This window comes from Aphelocoma coerulescens, chromosome 3, assembly GCF_041296385.1.
Source record: "Aphelocoma coerulescens isolate FSJ_1873_10779 chromosome 3, UR_Acoe_1.0, whole genome shotgun sequence".
NCBI lineage: Eukaryota > Metazoa > Chordata > Aves > Passeriformes > Corvidae > Aphelocoma > Aphelocoma coerulescens.
Genome location: NC_091016.1, coordinates 96,309,903 through 96,323,479, shown reverse-complemented (window position 1 = coordinate 96,323,479; position 13,577 = coordinate 96,309,903). Strand labels below are relative to the sequence as shown.

Below are 13,577 nucleotides of genomic sequence, written 5' to 3'. Positions count from 1 at the left end.
TCTCTGGAGACATTCAAAACCTGCCTGGAGGTGTTCCTGTGTCACCTGCTCTAGGTGACCCTGCCTTGGCAGGGGCATTGGACTGGCTGATCTGCAGAGACCCCTTCCAGCCCGAACCGTTCTGTGATTCTGTGAGTCCCGGGGCCTCATTTCTAATTTCCTTGATGAGGTAAAATAGCTAAAGGATGTTCCGTGAAAGGCTGCATGAAGGCTGCATATCAGCTTTTTGCTTTTATTGCTGTTTGAAGGACATTCTGTAGTTTTAGGCAGATATGGTTGAAGCCTAAAAAATTGAAATTTTTCATTAACCTAGAAAGTAAATGTATATGAACTGATTCCCTTTTGTGCTGAAACTACTTCATGATCCTCTCTCAGTACAAAAGCAGCCTTCCAGGTGTAGATTCCATATATACTTACCTTTAAGCGTCATTTGCTCTGTCATAGGATGTAAAAATCAAGATCTTAAAATATCACATGCAAAAATGTTTTCACTTACGTTTTTTTTAAGGCATATTGTAAATGTATATCATTACTGTACAACAGTACTATACAAGTAAATTTAAAAAAAGATTACTTCTCCATTATGACTGTCATCATGTCACATCATGTCACCATTGTAATTCTATTTTTCCAAACAGCAAATGGCCAGTGGAACCAGTGGGGCCATTGGAGTGGCTGTTCCAAATCCTGTGATGGTGGCTGGGAGAGGCGGATAAGGATCTGTCAAGGTGCTGCTGTGACTGGGCAACAGTGTGAAGGAACCGGAGAGGAAGTTAGACGGTGCAGTGAACAGAGGTGTCCTGGTGAGATGAAAATATAATTGCTGTTATTATATGCACTATAGTATGGCTTACTTTAGTGGGCATCTTTAGGAAAGACAAGATCAATGACTGTAGAGCAATAGCAATGAAGAGCCATATCTAGCCTTGCTTTAGACAAGTCCCTGCTGGTTTTCTCAGTAGATTTCTGCTTATGCAGCTAGGTGCAAATTAGCTCTATTGGACATAGGAGCAATGCATCATGTTTTGAATAAATAAAATTACCATAGTAAAAAAAGTTCTCACAAAAATATTTGATTGCGTAGGAATGCCTAGAGTATCTGGAGCATGAACAATTTGCTACAGAAAATCTCTTTGAATGCACTGTATCTGAAAATATCAGGGCTGGCTTTGTAATTTGGAATTCCTTTTATCCAGTGTACAAGTGATGTCTCTAATACATTTGGGGTAAATTCCAGTTCAGTAAAAATAAGGGATAAAGTGAGCCTTACCATAGTGTAAAGAAAGAAAGAAAGAAAGAAAGAAAGAAAGAAAGAAAGAAAGAATGAATGAAAACATGAGCAACATTTTATAAAAAAGAAAGTAATTTAAAAAGAAAGACACATCTTTCCTGTTTTACTATAATGCTTAAATATCACTTTTTTTAAATAAAATGCTTTGTATCATTTTTTACTTTGGCCTTCCAACAGGTTTAAGTCTTTACCACTGAAATCTAATAAAAGTGTACTTTTCTCTTCTTCAAAAATGATGAATAAAGAAGACTATCTGGTGAATCAGATAATATTTACCGGTAAACACACATTGTCCTAAAGTAAAAGAATGCATTGTTGGATAGGTGAAAGATAGCAAAATAAGGTGTTAGTACGGTAAGATGTTTTAGCCATTCACTTGGGAAATTATATGATCTGAACTGCAAGTCAGGAAGCAGCAAAAAATCAATCTAGCAATCGGACTTCTGGACATTTCGCTGGCTGTGTTCTCTGGTAGTCAGAGAAGGGCTTAAATGGCAGGGAAGCTTTGGGTCAGGAAACGAGAAATTTATCAGATGTGAATTTTATGTTATCAAGCCCATACTTTTCATAGGTAGCAGGTTTATCCCTTGACAGTCATCAAAGAACAGTTTTCAAGGTAGTTGCAGTACAGTAGAACAATTAATCTCATTGCATTTGAAGGACAACAAAAAGGCTGTTTGTAGTTAGAAAGTTATAACAATGTACTGTAGAAGTTAACTGAATTTAACTTGCTTTTTAAATGATCTCTTTAATTTTAATAAAAATTCCATTATTCCAAGAGCAGTACAAAATAGTATTTGCATTGGATTCCTAAGCAAAATAATTTCCACAGGTAATGCAGACTTCCTCTATAAAAGCACAACACTAATAGAAGATTAATATGAATCTTCTCAATAAGCAGACAGTCAGATAAACTAGCTTGTGCTTATAAAACCATTCTTGAAATAATTTGCGTTTTATGTTTAAAAGTAGAACCATACTGCTGCAGTCCAATTTTCAAAGGTTGCCACCTGCTGTTAATAAAATATTTTACAGATGTATTTACAAGTCAAATGCACACAGAGCATTATTTGCCATTTGGTAAATTTATTTATTTACGTGATTAATTCCAGATTAGATTTAGTGTGCCTATAGAAACTATAACCTAAAGCACCTTTTAATACGCTATGCTTGTGCAGACAATTAGACGTGAATTACAGATTTATTTGCCTCTCGACTGACATTTACTGAAGAGTCTCAGATGTAAATGCAGAGAGTGGATAATTTACCAAAATTTTATAAAATTACATACAGATTTACATTCTATAAACATAAGTAAAATTGGAAAGTGCTATACAGAGTTGTTTAAAGTATAAGCAAATTTCATTATTTGTATGCTTTTCTTCCATATCCCTAAAATAGCTGAGAAAACCTATTTTTGTCTCACTGGTTTCTTGTTCTATATAAGCCACTGAAAAATGTGAGGAGCTAAAAGGTTGATCATTTTTCTTGTATTAGCATTGCTTAGCATAAAACAAGATCCTCAGGTGTGTAGAACCATGTAATATTTTTGTAAAGGGTATGAAACTGCACCTGCTTGCATTACCCAGAGGTCTATAGACTTATAAAAAGTTAAATTATAGCTGCTTTAAACTGTGGAAGCAAAAGGGTAATAAAGCCTTTTTCTATTATGGTGGCTGATATTAATAAGATGCTTTGCAAACAGAGCTGTTTACTTGATAACTGAAAATCTTGACTGGATATTCTGTAGTTTTGAGTTCTGCATTATCTGAACATTATACAAGATTTTCTTCACAGTTTATCAGTGATTCTCTTCAAATGGCGGGGGCATGGATTGAATTACTTTCAGCAGCATTAACAGAGGAAGGCTCAGAACTACTATCTAAAATTTGATTTCTCAAACAGCTTGGTTCTGGACAAATTTTGAATATTTTTCTTTGTGAGTTCTTTTTATTCACTCTATAAATTTTAAAATTGTTGTTTTTTCCTTCCATTGTGTAATGAACTGGGAATGAAAAGCAAAGATCTGAAGATATTTTGGGTTCAGTTATTGCTCCTTTGTTGCATCCCAAATGTTTAAAATTAAATTTCACTCCTAGTAGGTCAGCAGTACTCTGTACTCAAAATATTTTTTTTTTGAAGGATAACTTCAGAAAATTGGAAAGAAATCAGAGAAAATAAAAAACTTCTATATTTGGTAAGCAGATAGTCACTCAGGAGCCATGGCAGAAAACTTACACAAGATGAATGAACACTGTGTCTGTCCCATAAGAGTAATAGAGACAGCTAGGTAACAAAAGACATTGCCTCTGATAAGGAGTTACATGGCAAGATGATCAGAAACTTGTAGAAAGATGTGTAAGAGAAATAAGGCAATTTCCACCAACTGTGTCACTAAAAATGAAGAGATGTAAGAATCAAAAACACAGTGCAGCATTATTCAGGCTAGAAGACTTCTGTAAATTTATTTTTATAAAAATAGGACTAAGTTCTTATGACAGCTTTAAGAATATATCATGTTCTGATAATACAGTATTGGTTTCCAGAAATACTTAATTCCCTAATAGTTAAATCTATATTAACTCTATACATGTTTCCAGTATTAATGCTTTACCTGGATTTTACTCAAGAGATTCACAGCATATTTTCAGTAGTAGAAAGTCTAATATAGGAGCCCTTTAGACCAAAATATTACTGAAAACAATGCTAGACTGTCTTGTTAGTTAGCAGAAAGACAAGAGTGCACAATGCCTACCAAAGACTACCTAATGATTTCCTGCTGATGGTAAAAGTTTTTTTACAGCAGTATTAGATAGATAAGATAGAATGTGAGAAGGGAGAAGATTCAAGTAACTGGCAACAGCTAAATAATAAAATTAAAACTCTGTTTTTTGTTTTATCTCTGATTACAACACTATTCTATAAGACATTCAAAAAATTATTTCCTATTGCCTTTGTTTATGATAATTTTGCCTGGGGCACTGAATGATCCAAGAGAGGAGCTGTAGTTCTACCATCATGTGAGCTACTGTGTGCTATAGGCTAACTTGCCTCACCCTTCTGTTACCCTTTGCCATATTTGTTGTCTGCCTGCATTGATGGTAAACTCTGTGTGGCTGCGTGTGTCTCTTGCTTTGTGTGTTATACAGAGCTTCCACAGATCCCAAGTGGGCTGATTGCCTCTGAGAGATGCACGTCCTCTCTGCAGTAATGTCAGAAGAAGACTGTGCCTCTAGATCATTGACTTTGTTGAGTGTTTGTGCTTAGGTGGGATGAATTCAGGCCTATCATTACAGGGGTGTAACGTGTTACATTTGAGTGCCTGCTCTGTGTGGGAAGATACTGCTGATTCACGTAATGAGTGAAAGAGGCCTGTCTTTTTATTTGCCAAAGATAGCAAATTTTACCTCAGTATTTGCTGTTTGCTTTCAAATTCTAGTAGCTCTTTATGATTTTGTGGAGCAAACTCATATTTATCTGGGGGCGTGTTATGAGTTACTTGTGCTGTAGTTACAGAAATACTTGAACTGGTCCTGAGAAGAGCCAGCAGGATCAACGAGGCTTTTTAACTCCGATATAGTACCACTCCGGTGGGACTCTAATGCCTCCATGAGCAACACGGGTTGCAGCCTCACAGATGCTTTAATGTGGGTGGATGCCTGATGAGTAAGCTCTGCCAAATATGTTTTAGCTTGGGGAAGAACAAGTTTGTTTTTATCTGCAGCATTCCTTGATTCCTTGATTCTTGTACAAGGCATTAAAAGGCATTAAGAGTCAGCCAGAGACCAGGAAAGCTTCTTTGCCTGGGCTACGCGAAACTTCTTCCAAATTTCAGTTGCTTCCATACCTCTTTCCTGATAACTCTAGGTCTTGGGAGTGCCTTTTACTTTGAACACAGCACACAAATGCACTCTTTATCTCTGGTACTAGGTTAAAGTGTCAGTATAATATTGATGAAATTTAATTCAAAAGCACACTAGTATCCTTCCAAACAGATGGGAAATCTCTGATATTACCTGTGACTTGTTAATGTAAAAGAGAAAATATTGTGTATTTAAGTGTGCATAGATGCATGCATATATTTTTTTTCCAGAAAAAAACTCACATTTAACATTCAGTATTTGGAGGGAAGTAAGAGTTTTAGTTCTGAGAATCAACACCTAAAGTGGTGATTAGTGAACACAACACATTTGAGATGGCCGCAGCTGCATAATGAATATAGTTCTCAAAGAACTCTAAGCACTAACAAATTTACGTAATTTATAATATTACCTCCTTATTATGTTCATTTATGATCCCCAAAACAGAACATTTCTTTTGTTTATAAGGTCATAATAGAATGGTAGTTGCGTTTGCTTATGTCACCAGATGGCTTATGTTTATCAAAATCTGTTTTTTCCCAGTGTAACACTGTCCTGATGCATTCACTCTGTGGGCATATCTGAAGTAGGGCTAGTACTCTGGATTATGAATATAACTGACTTTCTTTGGGTTTTGCCATTAATGGATCTCTTGCTTTTTTAGCAGCACCAACTGTCTTGATTTACGATTCAGGAATACTGATGGTGAGGCAAATTTAGCAAGCAATTTTTCTGCCCAACTGTGATTCATATTAGTATTACTGAGCCATCTGCTAGGTATTCTTTGTCCTCTACTAAGAGAGGGTACAGCTTTGTGCAAAAGTCTACTCAGTTCCCTTGCTCACACTTCTGTCAGCAGAAGTACAGCACACGGAAGATGGACGATTTTATGGGTTAGATAATGGGATGGGCAAAATCTGTAGTCTGTTCCTGCCTCTGCTAGAGATTTTCCGTGCAACCATGGGTGAATCATTGAATTGCTTTCTGCCTTATCACACCATCTGCTAGAATGAATTTCCTTTCTCTTTTCTTTTTTCTTGCTTTGTAACCACTTTGCTGTAACACAGCACGGTTACTTTTTTTTTTTTCTGGAAATACATAGAATAATAAACAATTCCTGATTTTCTCTGCTGAACTTGGAGTGAATTAGATTTCAGTAACTAACATGTCAGTGATGTAAGTTGTGAGATATCTTCAGCCAGATGTTTTCTGTGTTAATCTAATTTACTCAAAAATCATAAACTGGATCTACAGTAACATACAGAGCAAAAGGAATCTGTAGTCGTGACCATGTGAAAATAAAACATGAAGCATTTCCTGAAGTTTATTTTTCCCCATGCAGTTCTGTTACTACAAAATTGTGACAATATTTTTCCCTTTAAACGGTATTGCAATAGCCAGTAAAAGGTTATTTTGTTTTATAGACACTCAGTCCCACGTTATTGACTATACTTTCTTAATTACCAACTTGTACTGAAACACATTTCAAAGAAACAACCTGCTTTTATAATAACCTTCAGAATATACAACTCTAGCACCTTTAGCACATTTAATGTTTCAAGTGTCTTTTCAGAACTGATTCTTTCATATACAGATTCAATTTTAGAAAAATCTTTACAAATTTTAGTTTAAGATTAGCATCATAGCTTATCACAGTTTAAGTGTCTTCATCTTCTGATAGTTACTTAGTGTTATTGATCAAAACAGAGCAACAAGGAAAGATTCAAACCTATTAACATTGCAACTACAACCTAAAAAGTACTTGCTTGCTGGAGAGAATAAAGCCACAGATTATATGAAATAAATACCGTCACAAGGACAGATATGCAAAATTTCAGGCTTCTCATTTTTGTACTTCAAACTTAAAATTAACCCAGTCTATGTTAACATACACATCTCAGGAAAAAATAGGATGAAATTGAACACATTTTTCTGATGTAAAATATGTTAATTTTTCTATTTAAATTCTCATTTATAAATTACAGCACCTTATGAAATATGTCCTGAAGACTATTTGATGTCAATGGTGTGGAAAAGGACTCCAGCTGGGGACATGGCATTCAATCGATGTCCTCTCAATGCCACGGGTACAGTACTACTTTGAAATCTTATGATGATAAAAAAGGGGAGAAATCTTTTGCATTGTGTCCTAGATAAATTATTAGTAGATTCATATAAATATGGATATGTGTGAATATATCTATAAAAACGGCACATATTTACTTATGCATATGCGTGCAAATATACACATGTTCATGTGCTGTCTCTTACAGCTTACATATATGCATAGGTCTGTGGTGTGTGTATATATATATCTCTGTATATACATATGTATACACATACATATGAGCATGTAGTCACCTCAAGACAGAGCATTATAGCCACAGAGAAAAAGCTGACAAATCTGTTTGACTGGATTTATCAGGCAAAGTGATGAAAATGAGGGAAAACATAAAAAATATTTTTAATTAAGAAAACACTGCTAAAAAACAATCAAGTAAACATTGAAATATGTTTCAGAATCTTGTACTACTCTCTATATACCAATAATCATTGCATGAAATTGTTTCTGTGTGTGCCTTTAAAATAGCATGGAATACAGATTAAATAAGGTTCATTCTTTCCAGTTGCTCTCACTTATATAAATATTTTCTGTCTTCTTTGTGTCTTACAGGCACCACTAGCAGACGCTGCTCTCTCAGTGTTCATGGAGTGGCCTTTTGGGAACATCCAAGCTTTGCTAGATGCATATCAAACGAGTACAGACACTTGCAGCATTCAGTAGGTGCAAAGTCAGCTTTAGTACTTGCTCTGTTTATTCATTACTAATCATTGGCGTGAAAAAGAACTTACTTATTTACTTTTAGGTTGCTGATAAGCAATGCCAGGAGGGAAATAGATCTGAGAAAGAATAATTTATATTAATGGATATTATTTTGATCTTGTATAATGCTGGTGTTTGTGAAATAAGCCTTGTCTTACTGTAGAAGTAGAAAAATGTATCCGATTCCCTTCTTTCATGTCCACTGTGTGAAATTTTTATAGGGGTCAGAGGCAAGACAGAGTTTATTAGAAAATGAGATGTGAATAAATGAGATTTACTGGAAGAGAAACTTGCTGAGAATTTTGCAATATCGTGAATTCTTTAATTGCAGAGTAGGAAGCCAGGAATATGTCTTTTTGCTATCAAATTTAGAACTTCGCCTTCGAATGTAACAATAGGAAATGATTATAGGGTAAAGCTATCATAATGTCTTGGAAAAGGTAAAGTAACTCCAGATGAAGAAATACTACGTGGGTTTTTTTCAAAAAGCCTAACGAAAAGTTTCTTTGCAAACCACAGGCATTACACAATTATGTACTATCTAATTATGTTTATATAGATAGATGTAATACATTATGTGTATTTCTTTATAAATATGCTACCATGGTATATGTTAGGTATATTGATTACCCTCTATGTCCCTAGCTGAAGCATTCAGCCAGGTTAACACTATAGTGGGAATTGAGCCTTTGAAGGTTCTCATGGACAATGGGTTTTCCCTGCATGATATATTCTACTGACATTCTTATTACTCTGCATCCCTTTCCAAAGGCCAATGCTCCGTTTATCATTCAGCAGAGGCACACTAATACAGCTCTGTGCTTCATAACTTCCCAACCTCTCAACCAAGTGCAACACTTCAGTACTACATTTAAAATTCTTTGGTGGCTTGGAAAGCAGTAGCCTGTCTGCCATGCCTCAAATCTGGATTGCTGCTTAGAGGAGATTCTGATTAATTCCTTTGAGCTGCATTTCTGTTTTGTTAGATCCAATTTATTTGAGGCGTGGGATTTAGTTTCAGGGTAGGCCAAAGCAAGAATTATTTTTAAAATAGGACAGAATAGATTGTCAAAGGAGTTTTCCTCACTACACAGAAACTTTTCTATTTTACACAGCTGCCTGCATGTTCATCTCTCCCTTTAGTGTTCAAGCTCAAAAACCACATTAAGTTGGCTGCAATAGTTTTGCATTTAATAATTTTGGTATTTTATTCTTTTTCAACAATTTCATACGTTGTGTCTATGCTAGTTGGCAATTCAAACTATGCAAAATGCTGTTTCATGCGATTTGGTGGTTTGAATTACCTAGCTTTGGTAGGCACTGGTAATTTTTCTCGAGCCATAAGTCTGACTTGTTGAACAAAAGAAGATGTTTCTAACCTAGAGAAGATTTATCTTTTTTTTTCTACATTTACTTTTTGGAAATATTAATTATGAGTAAATGACACTGTGAAATATACTTTCTGCCAAAGAACATTTAAAAATAGGTAAAGCTTTTTTTAAATTGCTCAAGCACCTAAACACATATTATTGCTGCACAAAATTTAAGTCTTGTTCATATGCATACAAATTACAGAAGAAAAGTGGACTTTTGCATTTGGGAGCTGTTCACAAAGAAAATTTCTCTTGTCTTACATCTTTCTGCTTCTCAAAGTGAACAACTCAGCATATTTAAAGAATCAGAGAAAATAGAGGTAAAGACCTATAAGGTCATCGCCCTGCAAATGTAGGCTTGTCCCCCCACGATACATATGTCAGTTCCATAAATCCCTGAAAATAGGGCTTTATAAGGAAGCTGCTGACAGACGGTGTTGCTATAATAAATATGTGTGCTTATGAAAGCATTTATGAGATGTCTCAGTGTTCTTAACTTACCAATAAAGTTATTTCACCAACTCAGACCAGGAATAGAGGTGGGTATCACTCAGTTCTGTGAATATTCCCATAAAAATCTGGTCTGAGCTGAATCCCTTTCATTTATTATCTGAAATATATAAAAAAAATTAGATGCATAGTCTCCAAAAAAATTATGTTCCTGAAGTTGATCTTAAGCAGTTGATATACATAAATACAATATTTAATATATTAAAGCATAGAATACAGACAAATCCCTGTCTTTTTGCCCTCCAAAGAAGCCACATATGATCTAGAACCAGAAATCACGTAGTAGAATTCATGTGATGCTGTGCCTGAGAAAATATTACCTAAAGAAAAGTGTTCAATATGATGGGAGCCAGAGAAGACTTCCTTGGCCATAGACCCTGCTAACCTGGCTGCACTGGTGCTGAACTGGAAGCTTATACTTATACTAGTAAATAAATTTCAGCTTAAAAGCCGTCCTTGTAGTCATCTGCACTGTTTAACTGTGTTTCTGTTTGCTTGCTCCCTGACACCATTTCAGACCATACCAGTGAACAGTCTTCCAAACCATGCCTACCATCCTTTAGAGGATAGCATAGCAGAGAGGCCACTGTCAGCAGGCAATAAAAGCATGATTTTCTGGGACAGAGGAGGGATAGAGAGTTAAACGTGAGGAAACCACAATTCTTTGCTATATGTAATGTAGAATTTTACCACATAACCACAGGTGATTGACCCCTGAAGACTGTTTCCTTACTGTGTGTAACTACTGTAGATTCGCTGCCTCATGCACAAAGCTTCTTGTATTTTTAGTTTTCTCTATTACTCACCTGGAAGTGACATGGGACAAGTTTCAACCCTTAAAAAGCAGTATTAAAGTAGCAGAAACACAGCTAGTGCTGTGTGTTCTTCAGTGTGACTCAAGACTTGTATTGAGACTAACATGGTAGCTCTGTAAATCATGCTAGAATGGTGCCATATTTTAATCTCAAAATCCATTTGAAAGTCTATTTGTAAAGACGGAGCGTCGTTAAAGCTAAAAATACACCCATAATGCTAAAGGTAATATACTTTGCTCATAAACGCCAGCACCATGAACAGCATCTCTTTTTCCAATCACTTACAGAATGTGCAAGGCAGACTTACTGCCTCTACTGCATGCCCTAGCACCTCAAATGTAGATTATGGCACCTCAGAAGAAAACAGGGTTTTCTATTGGTTGTGTTGTCTGGACTCGTGGATCACTTTTCGATACATATGTCAATATTATTCTTCATATTCTATTGCAACAGTTTCAGAGTAATGCATAGTCTTAAATTAATATATCTCAATATATTCTTGAGATCCATCTGTACTCCTCTCCATTTTTTGTTGATGGAGAAATGAGACCGCTTAAGCAGGAAATTTATCTCAAGTCTTCTGAATTAGTGCCTAGCCACTCTTCCTCCTTAATGTTCCTACATCTCCATAGGAAAACTCATAAAATCCCTGGCATGGTAAAAATATGATAACCATAGGGCCTCTGAAGAGACTACACACTTGAACATGATGAAATAGTAGAGGGGGATGGTTTGACTTGTGGAAATCAACATTCAATTTATGTCTTTTAAGGGAACCATGTCCTATAAGATAGGAGTTTGAGGAAAAGCAGTTAAGAGAAGGATGCATGTCAGCTATGCTACAAATGTACAGCCTGTATTTCTGTTAGGTTTTTTTACCCTGTGCACTATGGAGTACAGATTCCTTTTAAAACTAGGGATGATAATTGGATCTCTTTGAATAACAGAACCAATTAATAATGAATAATTTATTCAACATTTGGTATAAATCAATCATCAAATGAATTCAACAAATACTGTTTGACCAGCTTATACAGCTGGTTGACTTATAAGAAAATTTATTCACTGAACATATCAAGGCACAAAAATGCCCAAATCCATGAAATAAACCTTTGGGAAATTATTTGCTTAGCTTTAATACTAATATTTAAAGAACCTGATTAGGATTATTCTTCCTATAGCACGATAAGTGGAAAATTCAAAGTGACAAATAAGTATACTTTGCCTCCTGAAATCATAACCTAGAGGATCAAGCATTAACTTGATGAGCAGACAAAGAAACATAACAGATCATATACTAGATTTTGTTCTGCTTTTCTTGCATTTTCCTAGTGTGTTTGCAGTATCTACGCCTTTGCATTAAGAAAATGTTCTTAGTCAAGCACAATGTTTTGAGTCTGTTACCAGACATTGTAGCTGAGAAGACTATTTTGCCCAATGATGTGCAATCTCTTAAATGTGTTCTTGAGAAAGAGGAGATTACAACAAGAAATCTTTTCAAGTGTCTTTTTTATTACGAATAGAAATGAAGTCATAAGGTTTAATAAAATCTAGTGGCAGAGGATATCCTTTCTTCAGTTCCTCCTGGAAAGTTCTTAGTCACATACTGATCACCAGAGTTTTGTTAATAGTGAGGAATTTCCTTCCTTTCTGTAATTCCATATTAAATTCCCAGAATTTGGAGGATTTTTCCATTCCGTAGGATAGACATATTTTGGGTTTTCAGACCATTTTACAAATCAACTTCTGCTACAGCAGAAGTTACTGACCTTGCTGAAGCCTGTTCTCTCTTTCTACCCTTGGCATATACTTTCATTTTCTGAAAACTGAACTACTTCAGTCTAACTAACATGTTTTAATCTCTTTAAAGTGTATCGGTTGCTGGCCTAATGGACTGTTACATGGAAAAAGGCAGATTAGATGATGATCTAATGACCCTAACTTAGTCTATATAATATTATGAAGTATGCTACTCATTGCTCGTTATCTTCTTTTGATCTGGAAGCAGAAAATGGTCCACCTAATTCTTTTACATAGAGTTGTCTATTTTACCTAGTAGTTGGCTAACTTGGACTAGTGTCTTCTGAGGTGTGTCTTAGTTTTTTTTTACTTTATTTGGATAAACAGGGTAAAATCTTTAGATATGAGTAACTGCAGGACTAATAATAGAATCAGTGATTACGAGCCCACAGGCCTATTTCAGATGTTATCCAAGAAAAAAGATGACTGAAATGCCTCAAATAAGAGTAAACATTTTGCTTTCATACACCCTTGAAACCTATGGAATTTGGTATGGTACAAGCAATAAGACTAAGAACCAAGACACCAGAATAAGGAGTATCCTACATTATCCTGCTTCCAAGAGGCATAGATGAAGAATTCTTCATCTATTCTTAATCCATTCTATGGATAATAGCCACCTAAATTAGAAAAAAAACCCTGCAAAACAAGCAAAACAAAACAAAAAAATGCAAACTGAAACAAGAAACCACTTACCTCCTCCCCAACTGTCCAAAATCTAAAAACCAGGAAACAAAAGACTTGAATGGAAGCTAATGAAAAAAATTTAAATGAGATTAAAACAATTAGGTATGGAAGAGCAATGAGATTTCACATCTTATGAGCTTTTTAGAAATTGAGTACTGAAGCTTTTAAGACCATTTTAAATGAAAACCATTAATACATAACATCTTACCATAGAACATTAGAAACTGATTTTGTGAAGAGGGAGAAAACACTTGAATACATAGGTTATTTCTATTTTCTACAGTTATGTATTCATATTAAGCAATAGGATTTACTGAATTACAAAAAAAAAAAAAAAAAAAAAAAAAAGAAGATAATTTTGTAAGGGATCTGCTTAAAAAGTATTAATATTATTGCCTTGCCATGCACTGAAATAGC

The 13,577-nt window shown here is 35.1% G+C and overlaps 1 protein-coding gene across 6 annotated transcripts in view; it reads left to right on the top strand.

Annotated features, from left to right (window-relative positions):
* ADGRB3 (adhesion G protein-coupled receptor B3) overlaps positions 1–13,577 on the top strand; it is a 450,213-nt gene that overhangs the window by 197,045 nt on the left and 239,591 nt on the right. For all 6 annotated transcript variants that reach the window (XM_069011355.1, XM_069011354.1, XM_069011351.1 and 3 more), the window contains 3 exons: positions 639–803; positions 7,137–7,238; positions 7,826–7,932. In XM_069011355.1, the coding sequence (XP_068867456.1) occupies positions 639–803; positions 7,137–7,238; positions 7,826–7,932 (374 nt within the window). The remainder of the gene's footprint in view (positions 1–638; positions 804–7,136; positions 7,239–7,825; positions 7,933–13,577) is intronic.